Source organism: Paramisgurnus dabryanus, chromosome 22 (assembly GCF_030506205.2).
Source record: "Paramisgurnus dabryanus chromosome 22, PD_genome_1.1, whole genome shotgun sequence".
NCBI lineage: Eukaryota > Metazoa > Chordata > Actinopteri > Cypriniformes > Cobitidae > Paramisgurnus > Paramisgurnus dabryanus.
In genome coordinates this window covers 15,429,655-15,457,303 of record NC_133358.1, presented here as the reverse complement: position 1 = coordinate 15,457,303, position 27,649 = coordinate 15,429,655, and the positions used below count along the sequence as shown (strand labels likewise).

General features: G+C 36.3%; 2 protein-coding genes across 3 annotated transcripts; one reads left to right on the top strand and one right to left on the bottom strand.

Moving 5' to 3' along the window:
• Positions 1-255: 255 nt before the first annotated feature.
• Positions 256-21,336, top strand: nphp3 (nephronophthisis 3). Of its 2 annotated transcripts, XM_065294903.2 has the most exons (29): positions 256-540; positions 819-876; positions 1,114-1,517; positions 1,674-1,799; positions 2,040-2,190; positions 2,738-2,890; positions 2,970-3,103; positions 4,659-4,819; positions 4,903-5,080; positions 5,199-5,273; positions 5,444-5,599; positions 8,519-8,622; positions 9,096-9,210; positions 11,922-12,065; positions 12,246-12,343; positions 12,428-12,530; positions 12,619-12,701; positions 12,775-12,913; positions 13,003-13,167; positions 14,996-15,090; positions 15,367-15,489; positions 15,576-15,765; positions 15,847-16,088; positions 16,292-16,367; positions 17,020-17,147; positions 19,439-19,679; positions 19,829-19,954; positions 20,054-20,169; positions 20,295-21,336. In XM_065294903.2, exons 3-29 carry the CDS (start codon positions 1,194-1,196, stop codon positions 20,458-20,460), a joined length of 3,912 nt encoding a protein of 1,303 aa, XP_065150975.1. In that variant the 5' UTR covers positions 256-540; positions 819-876; positions 1,114-1,193; the 3' UTR covers positions 20,461-21,336. The 2 variants fall into 2 exon arrangements, with proteins under 2 accessions (XP_065150975.1, XP_065150976.1); XM_065294904.2 differs by lacking the exons at positions 256-540; positions 819-876; positions 1,114-1,517 and having other exon boundaries at positions 1,674-1,910; positions 20,295-21,335.
• Positions 21,337-23,363: 2,027 nt separating this feature from the next.
• On the bottom strand, positions 23,364-27,583 carry uba5 (ubiquitin-like modifier activating enzyme 5). Its single transcript, XM_065294901.1, has 12 exons — positions 27,288-27,583; positions 27,140-27,185; positions 26,957-27,046; positions 26,471-26,580; positions 25,683-25,769; positions 25,483-25,567; positions 25,287-25,391; positions 24,975-25,102; positions 24,624-24,759; positions 24,379-24,454; positions 24,189-24,295; positions 23,364-23,909 (listed from the first exon to the last, which is right to left on the bottom strand). Exons 1-12 carry the CDS (start codon positions 27,434-27,436, stop codon positions 23,829-23,831), a joined length of 1,200 nt encoding a protein of 399 aa, XP_065150973.1. The 5' UTR covers positions 27,437-27,583; the 3' UTR covers positions 23,364-23,828.
• Positions 27,584-27,649: the final 66 nt, after the last annotated feature.

Below are 27,649 nucleotides of genomic sequence, written 5' to 3'. Positions count from 1 at the left end.
AAGAAAAATCTTTTTTATATTTTAAGAATTCAGCTGAAGACTTCATGCGTAGCCTACTAAAAGACTGTATAAATTAGCATAAGTTTGCATAATATGCTTTTTATAAAACATTTTTTGTATTTTTTTTATGTTGTTTTGTCTTGCGTAATAAAAATTAAAAAGTCAAGTGTGGCTTTTGGACAGTGCTATGTTGCTTAAATCAAAACCGAAAAAGCCTCAGGTTACTTTTGGCCTCAGTGTGGACCCGTAGAAGAAGGCGTGCCTAGTAACGCGGGTTGTCAGGAAGACGGTGGAGAGAAAACATGCGCATCTCTGTGATTTGTTTACATTACTCTATGAAGTTAGATGTGACAATAAATCCAATGAACGCGTTAATTATTGACATGTTTTAAGAGTCTGAAAATCGCGGTCATATCCCTCCAAGTGCATCGACCTTCACCCCCTTAATTTTTTTAGTAGGGTGGAGTTTAATTTTCTGAACTCTAGTGAGATTTATCTGAATCTCCAGGATGTCTGCAAGGTTCACCGTCAAAGATTAAGGTAATACTTGTGCATTATATTACTGTATATATATTAAATGTTCAGTTATCAACGAGAGTCGGAAATGTGTGATTAAAAACGTATTGAGCAGTGCGCTAACCCGAAAACAGATGTCAAATAAATCAAAATTAACTTGTTGGTCAGACAGTACAATGTTATTATTATTATACCATAACTACTGTACATATAAACACTTTCTGGTTCTCAAGAACGGTGTAGGAATTTACTGACGGTGGGGGTCTGAAATCCCACCCATAAATTTTCCTTTGTGCTTACAGAGTTTGCTTGTGCAGTTTTGTGAAATACGTTTTGTAATGACGTCATGACATATTGAAGGTGAGTAACAATGTATAAGTAAGTAGTGCTGTGACCTGTTGCATAAACTACCTGGATTAGTCTTACAAGTTAGTTATCTAACCACTATGTTTATACATATATTAAATAATAATAATGGTCAACTGCTTACATATGACATTATGAGCTTACTACCTAAGAAATTAATTTGGCTTATTTGGCTATTGCCGTGTGCTGTCCATAAAAAAGCACTTAAGTGATTGTGTTTTCTGTTTCCAGTTGAATCATCAATGTGCATTTTGGGATTGTGTGAGTGGCCTATCAGATAGGTCTCCCATTGGCATCCCTCGGCTGTTGCCATGGGTACCGCATCCTCTCTGGTGAGCCCTGGTGAGGTGATTGAGGATGCATACGGCGGTGAGGGCGGGGAAGCGTGTGAGATACCAGTGGAGGTGAAACCAAAGGCTCGACTGTTGCGTAGTTCGTTCCGGCGTGGCCCTCGTGTTATCGGCGCCAGCTTCAAATCCACTGGATCGGTGGAACTGGAGTACGCTGCTGAGTATGAGCGCCTGAGAAAAGACTACGAGATCTTCAGGGTCAGCAAGAACAATGAGATCACCTCAATGCAGAAGAAAGAAGCCAAGCTGGATGAGGAGAACAAGAGATTGCGTGCTGAGCTGCAGGTTTGAAAGATATACTAAGAAAATCAGATCTTTTAGGGTCTTTTTATTGATCTCCGACTTTGGGCATCACCACTACTCGGTTCTTGTTGCTGCAAAACGGTTAATAATGGTTAGTAACATTCAGATCTCAAATGTTTTTTTGTCTCTTGTTGTCAGGCTCTTCAGAAGACCTACCAGAAGATTCTCAGAGAGAAAGAAAGTGCCCTGGAGGCAAAGTATCAAGCCATGGAGAGAGCAGCTACCTTTGAACATGACAGAGACAAGGTCAAACGACAGTTTAAGGTGTCAATCTTCTCCTGTTTCTGTTTCTTTTTCACATGATTATAAAGCACTGACAAAATTTCTTGCCTTGCAACATCCCAAATCTTTCCCGGCTCTTTAAAACGCCTTACAGTAGGTGCTTACAGTATCTCTTCAGCCTTTTAATTTTCTAGTTTAAACTTGACTGCGTAATTTTTCCCTAGTTTCTTCATCTGTTGTCATTGCATGTTGTATTCCCATCCAAAATCCCCCAACTGGCAGATATTCCGGGAGACGAAGGAGAAGGAAATTCAGGATTTGCTGCGAGCAAAACGAGATCTGGAGTCAAAGCTTCAGCAGCTGCAAGCTCAGGGCATCCAGATTTATGATCCAGCAGACTCGGATTCAGATGACAACCGGACCACTGTCACCAGTAGGTCCCTTGTCCACTTTATATGGCATTTATGTGCAATAATTAAAGTGATAATTAAAGTGCTTACTTAGCATGCACCACTTAAAAGACACGGACCATCTGCTGTCATATTTTTTTTATATGTTCTTATTGTAATGAAACCATTAGAACCATTTAAATTCCTGGAGCCGTTTCATTCTGCATGTCCACACCTGTATTGTAGGAAACTTTATAAAGTGTATTTTTACAATGACTCAATTTTCAATTTGGAAAGAAAGAGGTAAGATGACCTCTAGGGCAAATTTATTATAACATGTTTATAATTTTATGCCAATTTTGTAGGTGTGAGCAAAAATGTGCCGCTTTGGGTGTGTCCTTTAAAATGCACATCATTGCACTAAATGGCAGTGCTGGGGTTGGATAGTGCAGATTAAGGGGCAGTATTATTATAGTATACGATTCCATACCCCTTCTGACATCACAAAGGGAGCTAAATTTCAATGAGCTATTTATAACATAGTCTGTCACATTGTGTTTATCATCCATAACATAAAGCATACTTCTTCAGCTGCAGGCACTCAGTGTGAGTACTGGAGTGGTGGTGTGTTGGGCAGTGAGCCGTCAATGGGCAGCATGATGCAGTTACAGCAGACACACCGGGGTCCAGAGTTTGCTCACAGTCTCATAGATGTGGAGGGGCCATTTGCTAATGTCAGCAGAGGTAAGTCTGCACCCTTGTGTGTAGTTGTTCATGCGTGTGTGCTTGTGCATGTGTTGATGTTAATGTACGTGTATTACAGATGATTGGGATGCTGCTGTGTCCAGTCTTCTGCAGGTGTCTCCTCATGTGTCTCAGGCTCTGTGGAGCAACACAGTCCGCTGCTACCTCATATACACACAGGAGACCAGGGCCGAGTTACAGGCCTTTATACAGGTATACACAAACCTTTGTAATATGCACTGTCGTGGACAAAAACTAAGGCACAAAAATGAAAATTCTCTCTTAATTTACTATCATGCCATTTCAGATATACACAAATGTCTTTGTCTTATAAAAAGATACAAGGCACCTCAAAGAATAAGCCCTGCCCTGGAATCCGCTCAATAGTGATTGATTTTATATGTTTTTGTTGAGTCATATCCACCCAACATCTGGGATTGTTTATTCTAAACAATCTTATTCTTTCTTTTTTGCCTTTCTATTTTATTCTTAAAATGTGCTAAATAAATATGTTGTCTTGCTTTTTTGTATTATATTGTTTTTAATTGTAAGGTGTTGTATTGTAGCAAATTCTTTTATATTGTATCATATTAGTTCTGTCTGCTAAGGCTTTTTGGAAATCCCCTTACACAAACTGTTAACCTTTGGCCTGTATCTCATTCTACACTGATAAAAACAAATACCGAAAAATCCCATCAACTAAAACTGAAGAAGTATAGACACACTCTCCATAAAAAGAAAAATGCACTTTTAAACCACAACTTGTCTTTCTCTGGTTGTGTGACGCGCCAGCGTGACATCACGTAATACGTCAAGAGGTCACGGATGACGGATGCGAAACTACGCCCCAGTGTTTACAAATGTGGAGAAAGAGGACCGTTCCGAAGTTGTTGTATGTCGAATGATACGAATTAATGTCTTTGTGTCAGTTTATTGTTTACAATGATCTGCAAATGTGCGTTTCATATATGTAACACGTGACCTTTCCACGTCATTACGCAATTACGTGAGGTCCCACTGGTGAGTCACACAGCCAGAGGAAGAAGACAAGTTGCGTTTTAAAAGATCATATTTTTTATTTTTCTTGACAAAAATGATAATCGTTTCACTAGATAAGTTATGCCTTGTTTGAGATCTTTTAGAGTCCTTTGAAACTGCAATTTGAAACTGCATTAAAACTGTTAAGTGTTGGGGTCCATTAAAGTCCATTATATATATTTCCTCAAAAAACATAATTTCTTCTCGACTGAACAAAGAAAGACATCAACATTTTGGAAAACATGGTGGTGAGTAAATTATCTGGATTTTTTAAAGTAAATGGACTAATCCTTTAAGTCCGGATCCAAGCCTTCACTGATTTTAAGTTTACAGGCATTGTTTATTCATTTCACGCATTTAAGCTATTTTTTATAAACTCACGTTGTACACTTTATTTTCAGGCTCACAGCATCTCAGACAAAATTCTGCTTTTTAGTCAGTGAAAGTCAAAGAAAAGTCAGGGAATTTGTCTTCGACATTTGGCTTCGAATGGGAACCCTGAAGGGTGGATTTTTGGACTGACATCTAACTGCCAATCCTAGTAACTATCCAGAATATCCTTGAAACCACAAAACAACACAATAAAACCACCTTGAAACCAAATAACTACATATTGATGCCCTGGCAACCTCCCACAACGTCTTAGCTTAACAGCCTTGATGTTTGCACTGGAAAGCACTACATTTCCTTCAGTACATAAATGTCAATAAATATTGTGACTCTTTTTCAGACTCACTCTTTAAAGCTACAGAGGTTCTGTGAAGGTTTAGGGCATTTCTATCTGAACGTGTTGTTTCCTGAGGAGAATGGTCTTCTGTATCTGACTGAACGTAGACAGGAGATCGAGAGGAGCTCTGTGTGTGTGCTGCTGCTCAAGTCTTCAGTGTCCAGGTTTGTTTTTGAGTTTCACATTCACATTCGCTCACATCAGCATTGACATTAACCTTGTGTATTTTCTCCTTTTGCTGCTTTAGTTGTGTTATAGAGGATGTGGAGGAAGCCTTTGTGAAGACCCAAGACTCTCGTCCTCTTTTGCTGTATTTGCGAACAGGAGACAGAAAAGGCGAAAAGGAGGAGGTGTCCACCCTCAGTCCAGCCACCAGAGAACTGCTGGAAAAAGTGAACAAGGCTGACAAAAGTGCCAAGCTTAAGGTATCATCAAAAGAGCTCTCATACTATCTTGTGTGTGACTTAAGTGCCGCAATATTTCCTGTGTAATGTAAATAGCCACAGTTTTGTTGAGGTTGACTTCCTTTCTTGTTTTCTGCAGGTGGTAGATCATTCTGGGTCCACAGAGGAAGGAGCTGCTCTGATCTTCTCTCAGCTAGAAAGAATCATCAAACAGGTACACAAATAGAAACCACAAAGGAAGAAAATTGTTCAAGGTGTGAACATTTGTTTAACTATTTGAAACTATTAAAAAACTCTCACTCTAAGTTAGTCTTGTTTTGCATATGTGGTTTTGAAAGCAGCTGAAGTTACAAAAAAAAACTGATAGTCTCTTGGTGTTCTCAGGAGTTGTTGGGGGTGGAGTTTGAAGAGACTGGGGCGATCGAGGAGAGGGAGGAGGAAGACTCTGGTGATGTACTGTGGGATCTTCATGATGAACAAGAGCAGATTGAGGCGTTTCAGCAGACCTGCGGTGCTGCGGCCAAATTCAGCTTCCAAAAAGTATCTCTCAAGTATTCCCAATGATACCTTAATGTACAGCATGATGTCTGCATTAGGGGACCTTAAAGGGATAGTTCACCCAAAAATGAAAAGTCTGTCATCATTTATTCACCCTCATGTTGTTACAGACCTGTATAAATGTATTTGTTCTGCTGAACACAAAGGAAGATATGCTGAGCCATGTTTGTAACCAAACCGTTTTTGGGCACCATTGACTTTCATAGTAATATTTTGTTCTACTATGGAAGTCGATGTGTTTCCTGCTTAATAACAAATATTTTACTTTTTGTTTAGCAGAACAAAAAACATTTCAGGGTGTCCGCGGATCCTTAACAAGTCTTAAATTCTGTAGTATGAAAATAAGACCTTAATTAGCATCAAAATGTCTTGTCCAACCAACACCGCCAAGAAGATTGTAATTGTTTTATACATGTGTCAGGCAAAACTGAATAGGTGGAATCTACTAAAGCAGTGGTTCCCAAACTTTTTCAGCGTGTGGCCTCCCTTGTGTACGGTTCATTCCTTCGCAACCCCCAAAGAAAATTTGTGACAAAAAAACTGTTCTAAAACTCAACATTTTAATAAAAAAAACATTAAATTATACCAAAAATTTGTACTTTTGGTTAGTAGCCTTATTTTTTAGGTTTAATTACACAGAATTCATTATAAATTAATTTATTTGATAAAATTTCATAAAACTGGGGCCCCCCTGGCACCATCTCCCCGGCCCCCAGTTTGACAACCACTGTACTAAAGCACAAGTTTGCGGGGAGTTTGCTAAAGTGCGTGGACCCGGTATAAGCAAATGGAGAAAAGAGTGAGTTTTAGCTATGGGGAAGTGAAAATTTAATGAAAGCTGGTTACTTAAGCCTGATTTTGCTTCGTGGTAAAGACCAGTTAGCGTATGGGGTCCGTTTATTTTGCAAGAAAGTTTTAAAACTTGGAACAGTGGGCATCAAAGTTTTAGTGGCACATAAAGCCGCTGCAGAAACCTGTCGAAAACTCCCATCATCTCTCAGATCTGTTGTGCCTACAGCAGTAGCCGTAAACAGCACCACGACATGATAAACATCTGCATCAGCAGTTTTAAGCACCGTGGTTTCTGCTCCATCAATCATCCGATCAACGTTTGGCTCCACCATAGATATATATAATAAAGGCCCTTATTAGTGTAACCCCTAGATTGGTTAAAACATTTTAAAATAATGTGATTTTAGTTCATTAAAATGCAATTTTTTTCATATATTTTATCATTGGGGATTTCTTAAAACTTCGTATGACGTTTAAAGGGGCCATGGCACAAGATTTTAAGATGTCAAATAAATCTTTGGTGTCCCCAGAGCACATATGTGAAGTTTTAGCTCAAAATACTATATAAATAATTTATTATAGCATGTTAAACTTGCCACTTTGCAGGTGTGTGCAAAAATTTGCCGTTTTGGGTGTGTCCTTTAAAATGCAAATGAGTTGATTAAATTCAAACACTGATCACAATGATGGTGGTTTGTTGCAATTAAAATTGTGCTTTTCTCTGCACTAAATGGCACTGCTGTGGTTGGATAGTGCAGAATAAGGGGTGGTATTATTATAATGAGAGCTCCTTCTGACATCATAAGGAGAGCCAAATTTCAACAACCTATTTTTCCTGTTTGTAGAGAATGGTTTACCAAAACTAAGTTACTGGGTTGTTTTTTTTCACATTTTCTAGGTTGAAAGAAGCACTGGGGACCCAATCATAGCACTTAAACATGGAAAAAGTCAGATTTTCATGCCATGGCCCCTTTAAAACTTTGTATAAGGTTTGAGGTGAAAAAATATCAGCAAAGTGTTAAAATCTTGTCTGATCTAATTCTCGTGAACCCAATCTCGCTTCATCTTGCGGAGCAAGTGTCTTGTCACACCCCTAGAAAATACATCTAGTTTTTTGTCATGAAAGATAAAAGGTTCTAAAAACACATGGATGCATGCATACTGGACTATAAAATTGCACTTTATTGTTGTGATATAGGTCTTTAATTTCATTCATTATGGTCTTAAAAAGGTCTTAAAAAGTCTTAAATGACAACAAGTTCGGTATTTTACACTTAAAGCTCTGTTTTCAGATTGTTTATGATGAAATAGAACGGTTTTGACTGAAATTTGGACATATGATGCTGGCATACGATTTTCGAGTGTTTGTTGTATCAGCCACCACCTCTACAATGGCTGAATAGGTGCACTGGAACAATCCTTCCTAAAATGCATTAAACTTTCGTTTACAAAGAAGTTGTTTGTATTCTTGCAATTGGCACAGGTGGATTATCGCCACCAACTGGGCTGGAGTGTTTATTATTCAAGTTCTCAGCGTAAGAATATACGGGTGTGAGGAGTTTGGAAAAATAGGTCCACAAGTTTACAACAAATAGTAAAACAGCTGTTGGAAACATCTTTTGCAGCGATTTTTGTGTGAGCATATCAGTGAACACCCCTGACCACTCGGTGAGTTTCAAGTCTTTGTAAACGAAAGTTTAATGCATTTTAGGAAGAATTGTTCCAGTGCACCTATAAACCCATTGTAGAGGTGGGGGCTGATACAACAGAAACCGAAAATTCTCGGGCCAGCATCATATGTCCAAATTTCAGTCAAAACCGTTCTATTTCATCATAAACAATCTGAAAACAGGGCTTTAAGTGTAAAATACCGAACTTGTCCTTTAAATTAGACTTGGTGAAATCTGCAGAAACTCTGCATTTATACAGATTTGGAGTAAATGATGACAAAATTAAAATTTTGGGGTGAATTATCCCTTTAATTCATAATGATTGCTACCTCTGTATATGTCATTGTTTTGTTTATGTGTGGGATTAAACTTAAATTTTAATATAAATTCGTAAAATTTTGGATCTGACAAAGGTAAATTCTTTTGGTTCTTTCTGCAGTACGTTGACCGACTCAATGATATGGTCGCCGCTCCTCCACCCACGCCACCACTGCTGGTGTCCGGCGCGCCCGGATCAGGCAAATCGCTTTTGCTTGCTAAATGGTAATCTTAAAGGAACACTCCACTTTTTGTGAAAATATGCTCATTTTCCAGCTCCCCTAGAGTTAAACATTTGATTTTTACTGTTTTGGAATCCATTCAGCTGATCTCCGGGTCTGGCGGTACCACTTTTAGCATAGCTTAGCATAATCCATTGAATCTGATTAGACCATTAGCATCGCGCTAAAACTTGACTGTAGTTACTTCGTGTAATAAAACAGACGGAAAATTAAAAGTTGCGATTTTCTAGGCCCATATGGCAAGGAACTAGCCTTATTCTGGCGTAATAATCAAGGACTTTACTGCCGTAACATGGCTGCAGGTGCTCGAAAATAGTCCCCTGCTATCTAAAGTTACCAAGGGGACTACTTTCAGGCGCTGTGTAATATCATTGAATGTCCTTTTAACTTTCAATTTATTACACAATAATTATTTACTTTAAGACTTAATACTTAAAATACTGTATTATTTTACAGGATAGAGTTACAGCAGAAACACTCTCCCAACACCCTGACTCTCTATCACTTCACTGGACGTCCTCTCTCTACCAGTGCAGATCCAGTGCTTATTATTAAACGCCTCACAGTGAAGGTAATATAGACTTATTCCATGGGTCTGTTGAATGCTGCATTCTGATTGGCTGAGAAATGTTCTATGGGTGTTGATTATTTTTCTGTAAACCGCACACCTAACTTTTCAAATATCTTAAAATAGGCACCAGAGCAATGTTTGTGGTATCCGTGGTATAAGAGGAATAATTGACTCGTGCCGCATTGCACCTAGGGTGTGCATTATTTTCTTATAATTCAATGGCCCATCGTCAATTATTCGTTACATATACTGTAGAAAAACACTGGCTTATGCCATATGTGACCCTGTTTGTGAAATCTAAGCTGAAGTCTTATCATCTAATGAGCATCAAAATTACACAGTAAAACTCCCAGTGTTAAATTAACACTGCTGGGAGCATATATGGTCCCACTCTACAGTGTGTTAAATTTACACTGAATCAGTGTTAAAGTTAATGAGATAATGAAGTGATGATTAAGACATTAATGGTGAACACCTGCTGGTCATTCTGTGTCAAATCAACTTCATTTTAGAATTGTTCCTGTCTCTAAGTTTTTATTTTCTTTTTCTGGAGAAAGTAATACTAAAATGATGAAAAAGGTCAAAATATTAAATGCAATAGATATATAAAAACTGCTGTGTGTATATATGAGTCTATCTTACAGAGTTTTAAAAAGTTACACTGAAGCAGAGTAAAAAGCTGCAATCTTTCACTTTTGCCTCTCTATCATCATCTCTGTTTGAAACTTAAAGTTACAACTTGCTTGTAGAGTTACATGGATGATAAGTTTAATCTCTATACAACAGCTGTATTTCTGGTTAATAAAGTGAGTCACCATTGTCCCGATTAGTGTTTCCATTAGTTGGGCACTTGGGTCTTGAAGATTAGAGTTGGACTTCTTTTGTTTGTTGTGTTTAATAAACACATTTGTTGGAGCAGAGGGAGGTGACACAGATGAAGTTATAAACTGTTGATATGCTACAGTAGTTTGTTAAATATTGTGATTCACTGATCTCAAACTAAAAAATATCACTAAATGTAAGTTAAAATTTTATGTTTTGTCAAACCTGTGATGTTCCTGTGCTGTAAATCCATACCCTTAAGAGTTAATTTTTTTACCCAAATCTATGTCAATGTCAATGTCAATTTTATTTGTATAGCACCATTTTCACAACACATGGTTGACCAATGTGCTTTACATAGAAACATACAGCACATTTGCACAGTAAGATTAAAAATAAAAGTTTAAAGTCCATATTTAAAAACTAAAAAGAACCATAATCAATATTTAAAATAATTTAAAATAAAATAAAACTATAAGTTAAATCATGGTAAAACACAGTCCTTCAACCAGAAATAAAAGCTTTATCAAACAGATAGGTTTTTAATCTTGACTTAAAAGTGAACACAGAGGGAGCTAATCGGATAGATGAGGGCAACTCATTCCAAAGTCTTGGGTGTGGTGATCTAATCTGTGGTGTTAATCAGACACACTGAGACATCAACAATCACCCTATAAAACTCAATCATGGTGACAATAAACAACAAAGCTTCATGCCGCAATGCATGCTGGGTACCAGGATTGTAGAAAACTCATTCATAAATCCCATCATGCATTGCAACATGACACAATTGTGCAACTTTCTTACCATTAACTGTCACCATTGTTGAGATTTGTATCAGAAGTCATGAAGTCTCTCTGAACCAAAAAAAAAAACTATAGAATCAAAGCACCCTTATCCAAAACTTTGTCACTTGCACAGAGAAACATTTTTTATGCTTTTTTCTTTACCTTTCTCTTATCATATATCAATGTTTTTAAATAAGCAATTTTAGATGAACTGATAGGACTTTTTTTCAACATCAAGCAATGAACAAGTGCTTTTATTGAAACGCTGTTGCAATTGCTAATAGTGGAGAATTAGTTTAGTGAAGGTCAAGGGACAAACACCTAACTAAAGGAAACACTAATCACAATAATGGTGACTTCAAATGAATCTAAAACACAAACTGGAGATTTATTGTGATAATTTTTGTGATAAATATCCATTTGACTTGTGATTACATCGTATCAGAAAGAAGATTTGTCTACTAAATCACATGTGTGGATGCTGGAATAGTTGAGCACTTTTATTTTTTTCTGACAACAGTTGTTTAGAAGTTAAACTTATCATCCTCTACAAAATAACTCTACAAGCAAGTTGTAATTTTAGGTTTCAAGCAGAGATGATGATAGAGAGGCAAAAGTTAAAGATTGCAGCTTTTTACTCTGCTTCAGTGTAACTTTTTAAAACTCTGTAAGATAGACTCATATATACACACTGCAGTTTTTATATATCTATTGCATTTATTATTTTGACCTTTTTCATCATTTTAGTATTACTTTCTCCAGAAAATAAAAATAAAAACTTAGAGACAGGAACAATTCTAAAATTTAGTTAATTTGACACGGAATGACCAGCAGGTGTTCACCATTAATGTCTTAATCATCACTTCATTAACTCATTAACTTTAACACTGCTTCAGTGTAAATTTAACACTCTGTAGAGTGGGACCATATATGCTCCCAGCAGTGTTAATTTAACACTGGGAGTTTTACTGTGTATATTTCACTCATTGATAGCACAATGATTTCATTCTTTGACTTAATATTTCTGACTCCTGAGTTACTTTTTAATCCTAATATGTCTTTATCATACTGTTAATATATTAAAATCTATGTCCCCTGTAGCTACTCCAGCATTTCTGGTCTATATCTGGTCTCTCGATGGACCCCTCTAAAATCCTTGAGGAATTCCCACGGTGGTTAGAACGACTGTCTGCGCGTCACCATGGCAACATCATAATCATCATCGACTCTATTGACCAAATACAGGTATCACTTCCTAATATAAATATCCTTTTTAATGTGGTCTGTATTCATGTTTTGGGATCTCTGTACCTCATCTAGATTCCCACATGTCTGTTTTTCACCTATTTCTTAGTAATTCCATTTATTTATGAATAGATTTGTTCACTAGCTTGCATCAGCATGGTTCCCTTTATATTTTACCAGAATGCAGAGCGTCACATGAAGTGGCTGATCGATCCACTTCCTGCGAACGTGAGGGTGCTGGTCTCAGTTAACGTGGAAACCTGCCCACAAGCATGGAGGTGTGTGACCGAGATTTAAAGTTGTCACTTTACAATCACTACTACATCACAAACATCAATCCTGTTCAACTTTGAATCATTCAGATTGTGGCCCACGCTGCACCTCGACCCACTTAACCCCAGAGAGGTGAAGAGTGTCATCAGTACAGAGTGTGCAGACATGGATATAAAACTAACCAAAGACCAGGTGAGCACTGATGTCAGTCTCTGGACATGGTTTTAATGTACCGACTGTATGTTTATGGTGAGTTCCTATCTCTCCTGGTGTAAAACAGGAAAAGAAGTTGGAGAGACACTGTCGTTCAGCTGCAACCTGCAATGCTCTCTATATCTCACTGTTGGCCAGACTCATAACACAGTAAGTGGATCTATTTGATCTGTGGGTTAGACCAAAGTAAATGGGTAAATTAACTTTTTTTTATGTGCGTCAGCTCCAGATCCTCCTGGACATTGGAAAGGACTCTGCAGCATTGTGTGTCGTGTCACGATACAGTGTCGCTGTACAGATTGAGCCTGAAGGTGGTGCTGGACTCACTGAGCACAGATCAGGAAAAGCACATCTTGAGAGAGGTGACCTTATCATTGACACAAAACATCACTCCAAAAACATTTTTAACCATTTAATGAGTGTATGTTTGTTTATATTTGTCTGTGTGCAGTTACTGTGCTTACTGTGCGCTAGTCACAATGGTGTCAGCGAATCTGAGGCACTGGAGCTGTTCTCAGACCTGAGTTTTTCCATGCTCACCTCAATGCTCCACAGTCTGCAGAGGCTGCTCATAATTACTTATGCCTGCGGTCTCATCCGCTTTCAGCATCAACAGGTGTGTGGGTTTGTGTGTTATGACTTTGTTATACAAGACTGATAAAAATCCTTTAAAATGATCATTTCATGATAGTAATATCTAAAACTGGAGTAAATGAAAGTTGAAACTTGGTTGAAATTGGACAGGAGCAAAAAAGCGCTGTTTTCATGTGTGTACCTTTTAAATGCAAATGAGCTACTGCTTTCGGTTAAAAAATAGTCCTTTGAATACAATATGGGATTTTTAGCCGCATTAGCGCTAAACGTGCTGCAAACGCCTTTAGAAAAGCTTTTGGTCAAATTATCCAGTAAGTCAGTGGATGTGGGCGGAGCTTTATCAGTGTGACATCACATTAACAAGAAAATAAAAATAGCATGTCTAATGAGACTGATTTGGTTTAAAGAGGATTAAAAAAGAATGAGAGGGTGGATTTTTTCATTGTATGGTTGTTGTGTTCACACACTTCCAACTAGGGATGCTAAACAAATAATCGCGATTAATCGTTAGCAGAATAAAAGTTTTTGTTTACATCACATATGTGTGTAAACTGTGTATAATAAATATGTATATATATAAATATGAACACATTCATGTATAATTTTAAGAAAAAAAAATGTATATATTAAGTATTTATATTTATATGTCATATAAATTATACATAAATATACAAATGTATATACACATGTAAACATTTCTAAAACATATACATGCATGTGTGTAAATTTATTTATACAAAGTAATTATACACAGTTCACACACATATATGATGTAAAAAAAAAAAACTTTTATTCTGCTAAAGATTAATCACGATTAATCGTTAAGTATCCCTACTTCCAACACATATTTGTGTCCAAACACCTTGTAAAAGTGGATTTGCATAATGTGGGCCCTTAAATGTTACCCTGGATGTATGGTTTTTAAGGACAATATTTGGCAGTGATACAACTATTTGAAAATCTGGAATCTGAAAGTGCAAAAAATCTAAATATTGAGAAAATTGCCTTTAAATTTGTCCAAATGAAGTCCTTAGCGACTGCTTAATAAAATTTTGGTATATTTATGGAAGGAAATTAACAAAATATCTTCATGGAACATGATCTTTAAATAATATCCTAATAAAAGAAAAGAAAAATCCGTAATTTTGATACATACAATGTACTTTTGGCTATTGCTTCTATACCCGTGCTGCTTAAGACATATTGGTTTTGTGGTCATATTTTACCCAGTCTGTAAAAAACCCAGCAACCCAGGTAATTTTTTGATGATTTTCTGTTTTCTACATAAAATCATCTGTTAACATTCTGTGAAAAATAACCTTAAAGAAAATATATCATGAAAATCAGATTTTTTCATGTTTTAATGTTATACCTGGGTCCCCAGTGCTTCTATCAACCTAGAAATGTGAAAAAGATCAACCCAGTATCTTAGTTTTGATAACCCATTCTCCGCAAGCATGTGAAAAAATAGGTAATTGAAATTTGGCTCTCCTTGTGATGTCAGAAGGGGATAACACCGCCTCTTAATCTGCACTATCCAACCACAGCACTGCCATTTAGTGCAGAGATCAACTCATTTGCATTTTAAAGGACACACCCAAAAACGGCACATTTTTGCTCACACCTACAAAGTGGAAATTTTAACATGTTATAATAAACAATCTATATGGTATTTTGAGCTGAAACATCACATACATACTCTGGGGACAACAAAGATTTATTTGACATCTTAAAAAGTCTTGTGAAATGTCCCCTTTAAAATCAACTGAGAATGGTTATGTCAAAGATTGAAATTAACATCACATATGTGGTATTATATAGAAGTGGTATAATTGGTATAAATTTTCCAGGCTTGTGAAGCGGTCAACCAGGAGTTTATGGATGAGGGTCGACACTGTGGATCTTACAGAGAGAGACTTATTCAGTTCTTTAGTCGACAACTGGAGTAAGAACATCTACTCTTGACTTACATTGTGTATTTTACTACATGTTCATAACCTATCACTGACATAAGCTACATACCAATAAGTGTTTTTTTTCTTGACTGTAGTAACACAACCAAATACCTTTAAATAATCGTTTTTGTTCAACAAGACCAGGGTTGTTCAGTGTATTTATTTATTAAGTTATTAAAGGGTTAAAAGGTTTATTTTATAATGAACGACAGACATTATCATTATTATTAGTACATTATGTCCATGTTGTGTTCATGTATGTTCAGTCAAGACAGAGTCACATGGCGTGTTGCGGATGAGTTACCGTGGTTACTGCAGCAACAGGAAGACAGGGTTAAGCTCCAGATGAGTCTGCTTAATTTATTTGTGTCCCAGAATCTCTACAAAAGGTACAATCTCATCTTCCTGCCCTGCGGTTTTTACTTCATGTGTGAAGATGAGCACATCTCAGGTAACAACTTCCTGTTTTTCATAGGGGTCACTTTTCAGAGCTTCTTGCATACTGGCAGTTTGTCGGTAAGGACAAGTGCTCCATGGCCACAGAGTATTTTGACTCTTTAAAGGAGTTTGAGAAGACCTGTGAAAGCGAACAGAGCATGAGTCAACTGGCCAACCTCTATGAAACATTGGGACGCTTCCTTAAAGATCTGGGATTGCTCAGCCAGGTGTGAACCGAGAGCAGATTTGATTATCATCTTTAGTCCATGTCAAATCTTGTGTAACACACATCCATGTGTCGTTTAAAGGCGGTGGCCCCTTTGCAGCGTTCCTTAGAGATTCGTGAGACGGCACTGGACCCAGACCACCCGAGCGTGGCACAGTCCTTACATCAGCTGGCGGGCGTCTACGTTCACTGGAGGAAATTCGGAAATGCAGAGCAGTTGTACAAACAAGCTTTGGAGATCTGTGAAAATGCCTATGGACCCGAACACAGCACCGTGGCTAGAGAACTAGATTCACTTTCACTCCTCTACCAGAAACAAAACAAGTACAGCACTTTTTCTCCATTTCAAGCTCAAACACACATATCTCAGAGATCATGACATTGTTTCAAAATCAGTTTTTTATTGTTATTTACTTATTTATGATATACTTGGTGATTAAAAAGGAAAAAAATATTTCATTATTTTCAGTGACTGTGTCATTAAACTTTAAGAAAAATCTGTTTTTGTATTTCTGTTTGGATGACAGGTATGAACAGGCTGAGAAGTTAAGAAAGAGATCCGTCAAAATCAGACAGAAAACGGCACGCCAGAAGGGCCACATGGTGAGGTCAAGAAAAATAATATAATTACGGGGACGCATGCACATAGAGTAGTGGTCCAAAGTGATGTCCAGAGGGGAACATTTTTACAATATTTGCTTTTAATACCCCTTCAGGTTAGATTAAACCATCAAAATATATAAGGTGTGTGGTACAAAATGGACAAAAGACTAAACTTTCATTTCAAAATAATTCAGAATAAAGAAAGAGAATTTGGGTTTTATTCGATTTTTATTCCATAGCTTACAAGAAATGCATAAAAAACAAAAAACTCACAGGTAATATAGCATACACTGATTACAGTTTGATCTATTGTTTATAATACAATATTGTTCCTTTTTCGTGGTAATATTTTGTAGTTATTGTCCTTTGTCTTTACAAACTTTGTTGTATGTAGTTTTTTTGCAAGCCTCTTTAAATTATTCTTAAAGAGGCACTTTATTATACTCACCAAACACACCAATGCGACATGCATACAATGATTTTATTGCATATTTGGTAAAAAAAAATATTTGAATAAATAGCAAAGATGCTCATTGTTCAAAGTTGGACATAACTTTTGGCCACTACTGTATGTGTCTGTCATCAGAGTGACTAATCCTATGTGTGAAAGAAATGTTTCCCAGCATATTTGTGTATCTTCTCTTCTTTCTAGTATGGTTTTGCTATTTTAAAACGCCGAGCACTGCAGTTAGAGGAACTGACACTTGGTAAAGACTCAGCAGATTGTGCCAAGACTCTAAATGAACTCGGAGTGCTTTATTACCTGCAGAACAACCTCGAGTGAGTAACTTCATTTTATACTGGACATAGCAGTATCCATTACTTAAGATACTGTGGGAAATTATTATAAAAATGTCTGAAATATGACACCTATACATGTGACCGCCCGGACTGCAAGTTACCAGTTTTTTAAGTCATTTTTTAGTGCATGAAAATACTTTGATGCACATTCTGCCTGTTAGTCATTTTGCACATAGAGCAGAGCAGTCCATATATGGGCAGGAGGAAGCTGAGAATGTTGTAGCTGAAGCAAACCATTTAAAAGAACCATTTAAAAGAAATTTTCTCATAATTTACTCGATTTCATGCCATCCCAAAGGTACTTGGGAGATCCTTACGAAATCCAGACTTCAAAAGGTGTCCAGCATAATTTTTTTTAAAAGCCATCGGAGCCTATTTTTTTGCACATTTAAGATTAAGGTCTGAACTTACTATAACCATTATTTTTAGAGGATTTAAAAAATATTTCCTATAAAATAATTTAAATTTTTTAGATTATCATTATAAAAATGATCATTACCGCAACATGATATTACATTAAATATATGCATTTACAAACTCAAGTTGTCTAGTTACTTTGACAAACAAAATTTTAACTTTTATCTGGAGAGAACTGAGTGTCAGAGTCAATTATGTCCCTTCCAACAATTTTTTTTTTAATGTTAGTTCCTTAAGGGCTTAAAAAATGATCGAAATTTGTTGCAGAGGATGAGAAAATTTTTCTTGGACACATTTATATTCTTTATTATTGCCAATACATTTACCAATAATCACCAAATACCACATGTTTCTTTACTGTAAATGTTTATAGTATAACATGCACTGAAGCTTTTAATTTTTTAGATTTTTTTAATTATAAATATTTCCATGTCAAAGAACCAAAATCCAGTCATGGACACGTTGCGGTAATGAAAATTTTCCCCTTAAACGTGGATAAAACAACAAAATTTATTTGTATGATGTCATTTGAGATCATGTTAAAAATAGTACAAGAAGAGATGTTTGTAACTGTATGCTTCTTATTTTGATACTCTTACTTATTTACTTTTTTATCAAAATGTTTCATGACACCTCATAAGTCTAAATTCATGAGAATCACCCATTTGTTTTTAGTTAAACACAAACAAATAATTTAATATCAATATATGGTCATGTTATCATTTTAGCCAACATGGTAAACCTCTAAAAAACATATTTATCCATTATTAAAGTAATCAATATGTTTGTGAGAGATAACAATATTTTTAGCTTATTTAGTGATCAATACATTATATATCCATACTAATGTAGAGATGTGCACAGTAAATTTAAATATGGCGGCACATCAATAACTTAGAAATTTAATTGATTCTACAATAAATAAAAATACATTAATTGCACTTAAAGGTGCAATGTGTAACTTTTAGTATGATGTCTTGAGAGAAATGCAATAAAATCTACATAACTATATTATCAGTGATGTATAAAGACCTTACATAATGAACTGTATTGTTTTTGTTACCTAAGAATGAGCCATTTTTATCCACACACATCACTGGTCTCCTGACATGGAAGTCACTGCCATGTTTGTACAGTAGCCCTAAACGGACAAACCGTTCTATAGAGCATGTTTCGTCGCTACGTTCTCTCAGACGACGACATGTTTGTCCTGTAGCAGCTACCGTAGCTTCACTATGCGTTTCGAAATTGAGGTTGGTTGCAATTCGCAATCTCACCACTAGATGATGCTGCTTACACTGCAATAAATGACTTTCTTAATTAATATTATTGTCTTGTTTTTAGTAAAAATATCTAACAAATCTTAAATTAAGATGTATTTTCTTGATGAGCAAAATGACCTAGGAAAATAAGTCTAGTTTTTAGACAAAAAATGTAAGCAAATTTGTGCTTAAAACAAGCCAATGGAATAAAATAGTTTTTCTTGAATTAAGTGTTTATGAAAAAAAGTTATTTCAAGAAAATTTTTCTTATTCCATTGGCAGATTTTTTTGCTTGTTTTAAGCACTAATTTACCTAAAGTTTATATTTTTTGTATAAAAACTAGACTTATTTTCCTAGGTCATTTTGGTCATAAAGAAAATACATCTTAATTTAAGAATTTTTAGATAGTATTTTTGTCTTGTTTTCAATAAAAATATGCAAGACACTCATTTTTTGCAGTGTGAAAATGCACATTACACCTTTAAATCTGTTTTTTTTAAAAGTTATATTAAACTGCCATTATTTTATATATGCTCTTTTTTGATTTTCTAGTTATACAGTGCGTATATTTACATGTTTGTTTTGCCCAGTGCCGCAAAAGTGTTCCTGACGCGATCGCTGGAAATGCGTCAACGTGTGCTGGGAGCGGATCACCCTGACTGTGCCCAGTCTCTGAACAACCTGGCCGCGCTGCACAGTGAGAGGAAAGAGTACGACAAAGCGGAGGAGCTGTACGAAAAATCCCTCGACATTCGCAAAAGAGCCCTGGCGCCTGACCATCCGTCTCTTGCCTATACCCTCAAACACTTGGCCATGCTTTACAAGCGCAGGGTGAGATATTGCAGGAAATAGCACTGCAGATTATCTAAGCTCGAGTGTTGGTGTGATTGTGTAATGTTTATCTTTAGTACATTTCATTTTTGCATTGGTAAAAAATGTCTCTTTTTGATCGCATGCATGTCTGTGTGTTCGTGTAATAGGGAAAGCTGAAAAGGGCAGTTCCTCTTTATGAACTAGCTCTTGACATCAGAGAAAAAAGCTTTGGACCCAAACACCCCAGTGTGGCCACAGCTCTGGTTAACCTAGCTGTTCTTTACTGCCAATTGGTGAGAAACTTTCAATACTGCATTTCTCAAGTCTTACCAAGCTGTGGATTATAAAACATGTGATTTGTGCACGATTGGATGTGTGTTTATGTTTTGCAGAAGCAGCACAGTGATGCTCTGCCTCTATACGAGCGAGCGCTGAAGGTGTACGAGGACAGTCTCGGCCGACTGCACCCTCGTGTTGGAGAGACCCTTAAAAACCTGGCTGTGCTCAGGTTAGACTCGTCTGTTATATTACTATAGACCAGGAAAACCAATTAACCCTTAAACCTCTCAAACACAGTGATTTAATAGATGAAATTTTTTCTTCTACACGATCCATCTTTGTTTTCATTCTCAGTTATGAAGAGGGAGATTTTGAGAATGCTGCAGAATTGTACAAGCGAGCCATGGAGATAAAGGAGGCGGAGCCTTCCCTGGTTTGTGGGAAAGCCCCCTCGCGTCACTCATCCAGCGGTGATGCGTTTAGCATACAACCCCCTGCTCTGCCTCATACTTCAAGGTGACACTTGACCTTTTCAACATTTCCTAATTTACATCAGCTCTATTTGCCATATTCAATACGATACTTCATTGTCTCAGTGAAAGGATTTGTGCACAGATCAATCAAATATGCATCATGAAAGACAGCCAGATCATGAGTATTAATTTTTACGGTACTTTACAGTACAAATCAAGTATTTATGCATTAAAATGTGTTAATAAAAAGGGTTCTCTTTGTAACACAGCACTCTATACTATAGCAATGGTATCAAACCCAGCTCTTGTTGGGCCACCATCCTGCAAAATTAAACTGTGTTGTGTTTTTTAGTGATGAACAAGACAGTGTTATATGATGCAGAAGTATTTGAACTTGTATTTTCTATGTATTTGCTTTGTATACAATTTTTGAGTATATCTTTTTATCACTGTTAGTTAAATTGATAGTTGGTTGATCTTCTAATAAATGCTAAATAAATAAATACATATATTTCATTAAAACATAGGGCAGTTTCCCGGACAGGGTTTAGATTAATCCAGGAATAGGCCTTTGATATATTAGGACATTCAGGTTGTTTTTATAAACATACCTTACAATAAATATTTCCGATGTGCATCTTAAAACAAAACAATGGCACGATATCTTAACGACATTAAGTGCAAGATGTTTTCAGTTAAGACAGCTCAAATATGCATTTTAGTCTCAGATTAGGCTTAAGCCCTGTCTGGGAAACCGCTTTTATAACATATATAAACAATATAATAAAACTAGAGCTGGGCATAGATTAATCTCATACAAAATAAAAGTAATTTTTTGCATAACATATGTGTTTGTGCTGTGTGTAATTATTATGTATATATAAATACACACACAATCATGTATGTATTTAAGAAACATTTACATGTGTATATATATATATATATATATATATATATATATATATATATATATATATATATATATATATATATATATATATATATATATATATATATATATATATATATATATATATATTTATATATTTATTTATTTATATTTTTATATATTTTAAATTATATATAAATAAAAAACGATATTTAAATAAAACATTTCTTAAATGTATATACATGTATGTGTGTGTGTTTAAATATACATAATATTTACACCCATTACAAACTCATTTATTATGCAAAAAATTACTCTTATTTTGTATGAGATTAGTCTAGATTAATCTATGCCCAGTCCTAAATAAAACAAATATTAGTTAGTTAATTCAGAAGTATATTTATTTTATTATTTTATAATGTCAGTATTACCCTTAAAGTAGCAGTGTTAAAAATTGAGGTTTCCATCATTTCATGAATGCTATATGGGATTCTACCATTGTGTGACTGAATATTCACCTGCCTTTATGCACATTGTAAAATATGTGATATTTTGCAGTTTAACTATGCAGGCTTCCTTTGACCCATGACCTGCTTCCTGTTGTGACATGTCTTCATTTTATCTTTTAACAGAAATGCACAAGTTGCAAAGAAAAGTGTCACATTTAACCATGCAGTGTATCGTTTTCGGATTGTCACCGCGTTTCATGTGCAATAAATACATTGTCATTGTAATACATGCTGTCATTGTTTAGTGTACAATGTGATATAAATCAATATTTGTTTAAAAAGAGTATAATTTTTGTTTGAATTTCACGTTTTTGTAATACATTTAATCTAAGTATGCCCTAGTCTATTTATGATAAATGGATATGAAACTATGTAACTGTAACACAGGGGAAATACCAAAGTCTCATGTTCCTGAATGTATATAATGCATAAAACATACACTCACCTAAAGGATTATTAGGAACACCTGTTCAATTTCTCATTAATGCAATTATCTAATCAACCAATCACATGGCAGTTGCTTCAATGCATTTAGGGGTGTGGTCCTGGTCAAGACAATTTCCTGAACTCCAAACTGAATGTCAGAATGGGAAAGAAAGGGGATTTAAGCAATTTTGAGCGTGGCATGGTTGTTGGTGCCAGACGTATTTCAAAATCTGAAATTTTCAAGCACAACCATTTCTAGGGTTAACAAAGAATGGTGTGAAAAGGGAAAAACATTCAGTATGCGGCAGTCCTGTGGGCGAAAATGCCTTGTTGATGCTAGAGGTCAGAGGAAAATGGGCCGACTGATTCAAGCTGATAGAAGAGCAACTTTGACTGAAATAACCACTTGTTACAACCAAGGTATGCAGCAAAGCATTTGAGAAGCCACAACACACACAACCTTGAGGCGAATGGGCTACAACAACAGAAGTTGTCTGTTGTCTGGTCTGATGAATCTCGATTTCTGTTGAGACATTCAGATGGTAGATTCAGAATTTGGCGTAAACAGAATGAGAACATTGATCCATCATGCCTTGTTACCACTGTACATGCTGGTGGTGGGGGGGTAATGGGGTGGGGGATGTTTTCTTGACACACTTTAGGCCCCTTAGTGCCCATTGGGCATCGTTTAAATGCCACGGCCTACCTGAGCATTGTTTCTGACCATGTCCATCCCTTTATGACCACCATGCATGTACCCATCCTCTGATGGCTACTTCCAGCAGGATAATGCACCATGTCACAAAGCTCGAATCATTTCAAATTGGTTTCTCTAACATGACATGGCAGTTCCAAAGGCGAAAGGGGTCAAACACAGTATTAGTATGGTGTTCCTAATAATCCTTTAGGTGAGTGTATCTTCTAGGGTGCCTACATTACAATTATTTTTGAACTGGTTCGAGGAATTATAAGTGATTATTCTTTCTAGATGCTTTTAAACTTTCATTACAATAATAAACAGTTAACGTGTGCCAGGGCGTATCTCAGTAGTAAGACAACCTGTTAAGATACATTATCTTTACCTCAATAAAAGTTCATCATCATTTTAAACACAGGTAGAGATAAATGTAATGTAACCGTAATAAATTTATTCAAATAAGCATTACATCATTCTATACAGTAGTCATTAACAAGTTGATGAAATGTGTGAAAATGCTTTGATTGAAAACAATCTGGGTGTCTGTAAGCCCTTACAGATGACTGTTAACATATATAAGTGTGTCAACATAATTGGTCACTTGCATTTCTTGCTAACTGCACAGTTAATAATAAATAACCATTCAGAAAATTATTATTAATCTGTCCATGACAATGTTTCTAACTGAAACCTTTATACTGAAGAGCATTCCAGATGGTTTTGGATAGACAATCAAAAACTATAAGAGATCTTGTTTTGTATAACACCTCTGATAATACATGTACACGAGTACAAAATAATAAGTAATAGTAGTTTGTTTTGTAAGCTCAAAATATCATGGGTATGTCGGGTCTGTGAAAGAGTTTATGGGTTGAGATTTAAGTTTATTTCTCTCTACATCTTCCTCATCTGAGCCATGAGCTCCTCCAGGCTCTGATCCGTTTCCTCCACCGTTTCCCCCGATTCTCCATCCTGCTGCGGGGAAAGAGGGTAAATGTTTCATGATATATGACGACACAATAGTTGTGTTTACACAACAGCAAGATGGTTGTTATTTATCTGGTAATACTCAGAAACAGATGTTTATTTACTGTCTGTCTGTCACTGTGGTTGCAGGTGTTTTTCATGATTAAAATAGGAAAAGGATTTGACTACAGTTTATTCATCTGTACAGAGATGACAAAGATCTGGATTGTCTTTTCTAACAAACAACATCTCAATGACTCATAAGATGAATTATAAATTAGGTCATACTTTTTCAGGTATAGTGTAGGCTACAGTAATTCCCTCTGGTAGATCTGGTACCGGTCCTGATGCAGCCTGAAGCTCCGCCTCTGAGACCTCTGACACCACCTCAATGCCTGTAAGAATGACATCAAAACTTAGTAAAAGTTATAAAGACTCGTGTTTTATGAATGAGTAATCGATTGTGTGGGATCCTCACCCCATTCGTTATCCTCGTGTACCACTTCCTCTTCTTCCTGTACCACTTCCTGTTTTGGACGCTCTGCCTCTTTTATCTAAAAATTTGTAAAAAGATTTGTTGATGATGGTTGTTTAGAAACGTGTATGTTGTGTTATTTTTTTAATAAAATAACTGCTAATCAGTGAATCACAGTATCACTAACCTATTACAATAATACTAGCGGATGCATATGTTTATATTTTTTGCATTTGTATGGGTGTCACCTTGAATTCCTCCTGTTGTCGTCTACAGTGTCTGTCATCACACTGTGGGTTGGCTTTCATTGCCATGCTGGGAAAGAAGTCCTGCATGGCATTATAGCCTAGGTAATAACTCACTGTACCAAAGCCCAGCAGATACCTGCAAAACAGACAGCACAGTTTAAAAGGATTTACTTTGCCATCTAGTGGCTTTTGTGCAATACTACAACATTTTATATACATGTAGGTAATACATCAGATTGATCAAATGATATAATAGCAGGATAACAAACTTATTTTTTAAGTAACTTTAACCCCCTAAAGTATAAGGACTGTGATGTATTCTGGGTAGTAGTTACTCCGATCATCTCTTACTTGAGGACATTCTGTACAAGAAGTCCAGCGACCACTCCCATTGTGGTGGGTAGACTTGCCGCACAAACTCCCTCTCTCTTTAATGTCTTCTCATCAATATTCGCAGCCACCACGAGGGGAGGAGCACACTGCCGCACAAGAAAGCAAGCTTATTCAGACCTCCCACAACTATTTTAATGCATAGAAAATTGTTTTATCAAGACAGGTGGCAATATGGAAGCCCTGCCCAGGTGGAAGATGCCTGCATTTATATTTTGACAAGCCATGCATGTATTATATCTAGTTACAGATCTCTAAATATAGGAAACGTACAGCAAAACAGGCAGTTTCTCCAGGTATAATGAGCTGAATATGTCCAGAAACGGCATTCTCACTGACACCCGACTCCATCCAGATCTGACCCAACTCATTACATGCCTGTTTAAAAAAGTTAAAAAAGCACTTGTCAAATGTAAAAGATATTGCGAACATCAAAGATGACTATCATTATTTGTCTGCTAAAACTCACTGTGTTAATGGCCATCCGAGCTTCAAAGTTATCAACACAACTCAGCACCAAATCTACAGGCTTCCCCTCCTCAAGACCACCATGACTGAAAACACAACACATAGAAACATGAGCAAATCTCATTTTTATCATTAATACAAAACAAAACCCCCACTCCCTCCCAAAAAAACTGATGACAAAAGACATGCTTAGAATAAAACCTTATGCGGTCCATGAAATGTGTGAAGTTGTCCATCGTGGTGATGTTGTAATTGTGGGTTTCGAATGCAACATCTGGATTAATGTACCTGTGTATTAAAACACAATACAAGCGAAGGTAAATAAACATTTTACTGTAGTTTGTAATTTACATAATGGTTCAAGATAACACTTTACAATAAGGTTGTATTTGTTAACAATTAGTTAATGCATTAGATAACATGAACTAACAATGAAAAATACTCCTACAACCTTTATTAATTTTAGTTCATTTCTAAAATTATAAAACATTTATAAAATCAAGCTTTGTAACTGTTAACATTAATTAATGCTCCATGAACTACCATGACTAACTGTACATGACAAAAATGACATTAACTGTCCAAATAAGTCAATTCTCTTACTGTCAAACTCCGTTACCGAGCCAGAGTAACAGTGTTGACATAATGTAACAAAGCTGGCAGTCATACACACGCACACACAGTTACTCTACTATGGCAACAAAGTTTGACAGTAACAGAATTGACACTGACTAACAGGACAAAAAATCATGATTTTCAGCTATGTAAGACACTTCTTACAGAAAATATTTTATTGTTATGGCCTGTAACATCTGTAACATCCATGACAATGAGTACCACATTATTAAAACCATTTTTTTTTTTACTTTGTGACACCAAATGCACTTGCAATTATATAAACACCTGAATGTTGAGATGGCATAACCAGCTGAATATTATTCTCTTTATCTCAGTAACACCCAAGATATTAAATTACTTTGCTCGCTCACCTAAGTGTGTGTTCAGCGGCTTGGACTTTACTAAGTCCTGCCTGGTGTGGCTGAAAGAAGAGGCGGTTCATGTTGGCCAGCTCCACCTTATCATAGTCAAACAGCAGTAACTGCAGCAGGAAAAATCACAGACACAGCAGAATAAGGCATGACAGTCTGTTACTGCAGAGTCGAGGTATGTCTCTGGGGGTTATGCTATTGGCTTCTCTCCGGTGCTACAACCGGCACTACACATTAGATACAGAGGATCTGAGCAATGCAGCATGTTTTATATGCACAAAGATGCATGCAGTATCGCTACTGGAGAAAATGAGGTTTGCAGCTTTTGCAGACTTATGTGCCATCACATCTATATTGGCCAAAACCTACATACAGTATGTGCAGCCATAAAAATTATAACAGCACGCTTCCTAAATGCCTTAGTTTGAGGTTATACTCTTTAAAATCTAAACCCATATTGAGGAAATTATGAGAAAAGTCCATTACCTTACCAATGCCACATCTGGTGAGCATTTCTGCGGTGACACTCCCCACCCCTCCGACTCCCACAACTGCTACAGCATACGAGCGGATTTTCTGTGAATGACAGCAGATGGATATTGATCTTCTGCACGCGCTTACGCATTTAACACACTAAACATCTCATCCAAGTACAAGAAACATGTCTACCTCATAGTCCTGCACTATACCCATTCGTTTCAGAGCCATCAGACGACTGCAAGACAATGAAATGTGAAATTAAATGAACTGTTTAAACCATATGGTCAGTGAAAATCACTATAAAGTAGCAAAAAACTTGTATGATCAAACTGCTTACCTGTATGGATTTGAATCTATGACTTCCGCACTCATTTGCTCAATCTTTGGTCTGAGATGATTTTCAGCATCACTTTGCTTCTGCTTTGACTTGATTAATTCATTTTCTAACTCGCGGATTCGCAGCTTTAGTTCCTCAACGGTGGTCATTGCTCTAGTTGTAAAGCTGTCTTTATAATAAACAAGAATGAATGAAATCCGACTAAAAATTACAGCAGAAAAATAATATTAAAAGGACTTCATGTACACGTCCGCACTACTGTAATCAGCTGGTGAAGAGTGTCTCGAGATATTATTTCCTGAAGGAAACACGAGAGATCGGAACTAAATATCTAAGGGATTAGTGTTCCGTCAATGAACTGT